Source organism: Salvelinus fontinalis, chromosome 21 (assembly GCF_029448725.1).
Source record: "Salvelinus fontinalis isolate EN_2023a chromosome 21, ASM2944872v1, whole genome shotgun sequence".
NCBI classification, from domain to species: Eukaryota; Metazoa; Chordata; class Actinopteri; order Salmoniformes; family Salmonidae; genus Salvelinus; species Salvelinus fontinalis.
Genome location: NC_074685.1, coordinates 21,465,668 through 21,472,787, shown reverse-complemented (window position 1 = coordinate 21,472,787; position 7,120 = coordinate 21,465,668). Strand labels below are relative to the sequence as shown.

At 40.6% G+C, this 7,120-nt stretch overlaps 1 protein-coding gene across 1 annotated transcript; it reads right to left on the bottom strand.

Annotated features, from left to right (window-relative positions):
- Window positions 1–5,192: 5,192 nt before the first annotated feature.
- tmem141 (transmembrane protein 141) lies at window positions 5,193–6,873 on the bottom strand. The gene is made up of 5 exons (XM_055875684.1): window positions 6,689–6,873; window positions 6,340–6,406; window positions 6,133–6,216; window positions 5,873–5,980; window positions 5,193–5,704 (listed from the first exon to the last, which is right to left on the bottom strand). The coding sequence occupies exons 1-5, from the start codon at window positions 6,740–6,742 to the stop codon at window positions 5,637–5,639; spliced, it is 381 nt and encodes a 126-aa protein (XP_055731659.1). The 5' UTR covers window positions 6,743–6,873; the 3' UTR covers window positions 5,193–5,636.
- Window positions 6,874–7,120: the final 247 nt, after the last annotated feature.

Sequence of the window (7,120 nt, the reverse complement as noted above, 5' to 3'; positions counted from 1 at the left end):
ACAGGGAATGCTGCAACTTATATAGGGTACATTTATGATGTATCCCTGTTTCTACTCTCTCCTCTCACTGTAAACCAACCAACACAGTACTAGTCATTATTGATAACATATTGATTTTGTGAACAGAATCACTGAATGCCTGAGGGTGAGATCAAATTGATTGTCATAGTAAAGGATTTGACAATTGCATACAGTAGAAAGTCCTGCACACAGTGGCTTTGGTCATTAATGGAGGGAATTATCCTAAAAGTAAACCCTCTTTGGCTACTCCACCGGGGTCAGCTAGTGCACGCTCCTATGTAGTAGCATAGCTAGAGAAAAAGATGGTGTGTGTGCGTGCGTGTGCATGCTCATGTGTGTGTGCACGTGACAGAGACAGATAGGCTGCACTGCCAATGTGAGTGGTGTTCTTTTACTGATCGGCAGGTTCACAGAGTCAGACAATTTAATCCTCAATTCTCTACCAGCCTCTCTCCCCTCCTTCTTTTCCTTTCACTCTGTCTCTCTCTCCCTGTCACGCACATACACCGCCACAGTCACACAAACACATAAGCCTGCGCGCGCGCGCGCACACACACACACACACACACACACACACTACAGTGCCCACAGTTCATGAGTGGAAGCTAAACCATGAGTGCACTGAGGGAATTATCCCTGACCCTGCTATTGTTTATCTTATTAGAACCATAGGTTTACCCTCACCCCACTGGCCAACTCACACACACACACACACACACAAACACACACTACAGTGCCCACAGTTCATGAGTGGAAGCTAAACCATGAGTGCACTGAAGGAATTATCCCTGACCCTGCTATTGTTTATCTTATTAGAACCATAGGTTTACCCTCACCCCACTGGCCAACTCACACACACACACACACACACACACACACACACACACACACATTATATATTTTTTTAACTTGTGCTCTGTATCTCTGTCTCTCCCTTCAGCAATATCACTGTGCATGTGGCAAACCATTTGAGAGCTGGGTCACCGCATTATTTTCGGGAAGTGCTTCAAATCTTAGGCTTTTATCCAAAGTTGAGTCACAATGGAAGACAAAGTGGAAGTACATTTAAGCGATGGAGGCTAAAGGAGGGAACAGATAGTGCCAAGTCTTTCTCTCATTTAGCCTTCAGATTAGACTGTGAATGTCTATTCGCAAATAATGAAACCAATCCAATCCTCATCTATGACAAGGATTGCCTAGTGGTTAGAGCGTTGGGCCAGTAACCCGAAAGGTTGCTGGATCAAATCCCTGAGCTGACAAGGTAAAAATCTGTCATTCTGCCCCTGAGCAAGGCAATTAACCCACTGTTCCCTGGGTGCTTAAGATGTGGAGGTCGATTAAGGCAGCCCCCCGCACCTCTCTGATTCAGAGGGGTTGGGTTAAATGCATAAGACACATTTCAGTTGAAGGCATTCAGTTGTACAACTGACTTGGTATCCCCCTTTTCCAAGCCTTCATTCTGTTCCTGCTTTTCTGGAGTTTCTGGAGCCTAGTATTGTTAAGAGGGTTTATTTAAGCACTTTTCTGGGTGCCTAAGGTAATGGACTTTGGTCACCTAGTTTCTCCGGATAGTTATGTGTAAAAAGACTCTATTGTTTCACTGGCCTCCATTAAGTGAGAAAAACACATATTTGCACAAATTTGAAAAGGAAACTAGTTCAGTTATGCAAATGGTGCCACGGTAGGGTTTTAGATACAATACAATCGCATTGTGTTCTATTTACACCCATACTAATTTTTACCACCCATGAAGCTGATCCTGTGTTTTTTATAACAATAATGATGCAAAGGACTGATATCTTAGCCAAATCCTTCAGACTCCTATAAATACATGCAGTATGTATTTATAGATTGTAATGCATGTCTTGCTCTAGTCTAAGCCATCTATCGAATTCATTATGTGACAGGGGGCTTATGGAAGACTGTTTCCTTGTTCTTGGAAGCATTGTTAATCACTGTAAATACCAAACTACATAGTAATGACACACTAGTATGTATGAAGACAGAAATATCAGACCAATTCCAATATGCCTGTTAGCATTAGTTCAGGTATGATTTTTAATGGCCTTGAGAAAAGGAGCTTGAACCATACTACATCTTCATGTTTTATCCAGCATCAGTATATTTTGAATCCTTACAAACTCTACTCTAGAGAAGGCTAGAAACAGTGACTAAAGTTCAGGGCAGGGTACTGGGCGAAGGCCATCTAGTGAAACTATTTAACAGTCTGATGGCATGGAGATAGAGAATGTTTGTCTCGCAGTCCCAGCTTTGATTCACCTGTACTGCCTCCGCCTTCTAGATGGTAGCAGGGTGAACAGGCTGTGGCTCGGGTGGCTGAGATCCTTGACGATCTTCAAATTAAATACAATTTTATTGGTCACATACACGTGTTTAGCAGATGTTATTGCGGTTGTAGCAAAGTGCTTGCAAAAGTATATACCTATAAGAAGGGAGGAGCAAAATGGTGTCGTGGCCACTACTACACCAGATCAAGCTTGGTGTTATAATTTTTGGATTATCAGCTAATGCATTGTGTGCGACGTACACATTGTGTTGAATGTCCTGAAAAGTCAGTCAGAGTCAATAGAATGAGTTAAGCTGGTCATTTGGGACATGAGAAGATTAAGACACACATAAGACTATAGGCCGTTACTGCAATGAGACCGGACAGGAGGTAGAATACACTGACTTGAAGTGTCAAATAGTCACAGTTTCACGCTCTCATGCCTCTTCTTCAACCAAATGAGCAAATTCGCACGAGAGATGTGAGTGGCTTTACATATATGTGAGCCAGCTAGTGGTGGCATGTCTAAATAATGGTGACCAAAGCCCCCTCTCCAGACTCACAGCATTTACTATATATATATACTGTAAGTGACAAAAGCAAACATGATCTATTTAATGGATGTTTCAGAGGTAAATCCTGTACGTCGTTAACACTAATGCTTATCGCTAACAGGAAATCAACACATTGTGCTAATCTGTTTTAGCCTATTCATTTTAAACTGCTTCAGTTCAATGAACATTATGTCATGTATCATTACAGACATCTTCACATTAGCGTCCCCTCGTCTGTGTGGACTTCCCTTCCCTCCGGTCATCACTTCTTTGCCATCTCTCATCAACGCAAATTCCATTGACTTTAAATTGAACAGAATTAGGCAAATCATGCAAAGTACTCACAAATGTGTTAATAAAAAAAATCCACTAAGGATTAAAAGCTATAATCATAAAATATCCTAAATAAATTGATGTAGTATTAGCCTACATAAAGTGTGAGACACATTCACCAAGTGGATGAATACAGACAGTACAGTCCTTACAATGCAATTCTAGAAGACCTTTGTCAAACAGTTTCGCATCCTGTAAGGCATCCTGCTCATACCCTCTGTTGACTCAAAGTAAAGTTGAGGAGTTGCTAAATAAAGTCAATTCTGAATGAAAGAGAAACAAAGCATTATACCTACTGATATACTGTATGTTATGCTGCTAGTATAACCTGTCCCAAACTGTGTTAAATGCGCAGGAATTCTACAAAACCTCAATGATCCATACTAACCACTAGTGGCAATTTAGGAAACTATTGGTTCGTTTCAGCTGTACAGCATGCCAACTAAGGCATAAAAAATAATACAGGATCATGAGCTTAAAATTTGAATCCCCCCCAAAAAGTTTTTTTTTTTTGTGGAACTCTGTCAAAATGCAACAACATTTGCCCTCGTATACTGCTCCAGGGATTTTTCTGCAATTGTAATCCTTGGGCGGGCCGCCTAAGCGTTTTTTCGGGTCACCTAAGTGCAAACAGTGTAAAAAAAAGAAAACTACGTGTAAACTTAAACGACTAAAACCAGATATAAAGTATGTAGAAAAGATAATGGACCTATATATTTGTAAATAATATAATCTCAGAGAACTAACAATCACCAAAATAAAAACTAGACTGCAGGGAGAAAGGAAAATTCCCAAAACAATTTAGCAGTATTCATTTTTCTTATTGTTTGAGCAAAAGAAACTAGCTTTAAAACTGCAAAGAAAATCCTCAGCTCCATGGCAGAATATGTAGAATCGTGGGAAATTAGCATTAAACCTCTTAAGGATTAGCCCATTTTTCAATTTTCATCTAAAATGACATACCCAAATCTAACTGCCTGTAGCTCAGGCCCTGAAGCAAGGATGTGCATATTGTTGGTACCATTTGAAAGGAAACACGTTGAAGTTTATGGAAATGTGAAAGGAATGTAGAAGAATATAACACTATAGATCTGGTAAAAGATAATACATCATCTTTGAAATGCAAGAGAAAGGCCATAATGTATTATTCCAGCCCAGGTGCAATTTAGATTTTGGCCACTAGATGGCATCAGTGTATGTGCAACATTTTAGATGAACCATTGAATGAGCCATTGAATTTCTGCTCAAAATTTTGAATCAAGACTGCCCAAATGTGCCTAATTTGTTTATTAATAACTTTTTATGTTCAAAATTGTGCACTCTCCTCAAACAATAGCATGGTGTTTTCACTGTAACAGCTACTAAAAATTGGACAGTGCAGTTAGATTAAGAATTTAAGCTTTCTGACAATATCAGATATGTTTATGTCCTGGGAAATGTTCTTGTTACTTACAACCTCATGCTAATCGATTTAGCCTACATTAGCTCTACCATCCCGTGGAAGGGACACCGATCCCGAAGAAGTTTTAAACTGCAACATTTTCTCTCAGATGCATGACAAAATGCGCCCGGCTCGCCACAAGGAGTCACTAGAGAGTGATGAGCCAAGTAAAGCCCGCCCTGGCTAAACCCTCCCCTAACACAGACGACGCTAGGCCAATTGTGCGCCGCCCTGTGACACAGCCTGGGATTGAACCCGGGTCTGTAGCGATGCACTGCCTTAGACCGCTGCGCCACTCAGGAAGCCCTAGATAAATAGCTTTAGGCTCTCATCTCCAAGATGGGAGCCTCTAAAATGTTACAAAATGTAGCCACGCTCTTTGCCACACCCCCTACCAAACCCCCTTTTTAATCCAGAAAAAAACCCTGCGCTCCAAATCCAAATCTCACAGCCTATTGGTCTGGAAATCTGACCCTTACTCATGTGTCAACAGTGGTTTACCTTTGAGGAGATACAAGCTTAATGATATACATGATTTCTATTGCATTAAACCCAGTAAATCAAATCAAATTTTATTTGTCACATGAGCAGAATACAACATGCGCAGAATACAACAGGAATTTACAGGATGTGATCAAATGGACATTGTTTATTCAACCCTCAAGCCCCAAGGACCACTCTATAACATATAATGTTTTTCCCTTACCTTTTCCATATATTAAATAAACTATGCACTATACAGGACTCATCTGGATACAAGTCAGGGTGGCCCAATCTGACAAAATGCCATGATCAACTAAAACCCTTACACGGTTTTCTGATCTATATAAAGGGTTCCATCACTGAACCCGCGTGAAACTAAGTCCAGCATGGCAGAACATTGTCCAATGGTGACACAGTTGAACCATAATACATAAATACATTTGTTTATTGATAGGGTTGAGTGGGTGAGATGTGAAGCAGAGGACCGGGGTTGCCTGTACATGAGTATGTCCTGTGGTCATTCCATCACATCTCCATATGGGGTCTTCTTCGGCCCAGCTGGTTCCTCAGGGGCAGGCTCTGCTACTGCAATACAGACAAACACAGAGCGATGTCAGAGACCTGAGAGCTGAATAAACCGCTGACCTAATGTCTACCCCTCTTATTTTGTGTCCGTCTTCACAACCAGCATTGAGATTTACTCCACATAGTATAGAATGGCATAGAATAGAGTAGAGCCACTGCTATACTCACTGTGTGGTGTTCTGTCTGGTACTTTCCCTGTCTCTATTAGCATCCATAGGTCAGTGCACTTCATTGTCTCCCAGCGTGTCACTGCATAGCTGCCCACTGACGAAGCCGCTGAAGCGGAGTAGAGGGGGCAATGAAAGGAACAAGGTGAGACAAAGCGTTAGACATGATTGACGTTTAGACAATCATTCTAAACTCTATATTACTGAAAGTTATAGCTAAACATCACATTCTGTAATTTGAGTACACAGGCACACTCTCACCTGTTGAAATCAGCAGGTTCCACTGCAAAGGATATGGAAGCCTCTTCTGAATAACTTTTTGTAAGAGAAATAATCCACTTGTCCCTACAATAGAGAGTACAGGAAATGTTAGGGTACATGAAAGAGGCTCCACGATGCATTTATGCATAAATAAATAGTTATTATATGAAGTGAAAACAAAGCATTGGGAGAGTGTCTGTCACTCACCCAATATAAAGGTCCCTGTCCCTTTCATGAAGGCATGAGACTGACAGGCAGCATACTGCTGTAAACCCTGAGAGAGAAGAAAGGTCGCAAATGGGTTGAATACAAAATGCAATCATCATTTGAGAGATGATTTGATGTTCAATGTGTCCCAGGTTAGGTAGCTCTGGTAAGAAATCTGAGAACACAACTAGCAAGGAAGAACAAGGAAGGCTGTAAAACCGAGCAAATGTATATCATCGTGTTTAAAACGTGAAAACACAAAGCACGTGTAATCTACAACTGAGCTATAGGAACCATTCAGCAGTGTCTTGCGTAAAATGTTGAAGCAGTAGAAAGAGAAAGGACCAACCGGATGTTTTGCTGCAAGCACATCGTCCACTTTTGTGAGTCCAAGGTTGACCATTTCGTAAATAAACACTTTAATTAAGTTGACGTATTTATTATACCACTACAATATCCAACATATACAAGCCGATGAGTACATAACTGTTATGAAACTTGCAACTTCCGCATAGAGTAAAACAAATCCCGAAGAGTATAATTTTATGAAGGTTTCTGTGATACTAAATGACTCACGACGCCTCGTGGTGTGGGGGCGTCAGTGCAGCTCTTAACTAATGACTGTTGAGAGGCATAAAGTGTGCTTTACTGTATTCACTTTTATGGGTAGATAAATCGTTTTGCTTAGTGGTATTGGTATAGTTTATTTTCTGCTGTGTAAACATTTGTAATTTCTATATTATGCAAAAGTTTAAGATTTAGCATACAAAAAAAATTAAAA

What these genes read in the sequence shown, in the direction of transcription:
- tmem141 (XM_055875684.1), bottom strand. Translation starts at nt 6,742, where the DNA reads ATGGTCAACCTTGGACTCACAAAAGTGGACGATGTGCTTGCAGCAAAA. An exon ending in TGCTTGCAGCAAAACATCCG is followed by an intron (nt 6,407 to 6,688) that starts GTTGGTCCTTTC and finishes CTTCTCTCTCAG; the next exon opens with GGTTTACAGCAGTATGCTGC. An exon ending in ACCAGACAGAACACCACACA is followed by an intron (nt 5,705 to 5,872) that starts GTGAGTATAGCA and finishes TCTGTATTGCAG; the next exon opens with TAGCAGAGCCTGCCCCTGAG.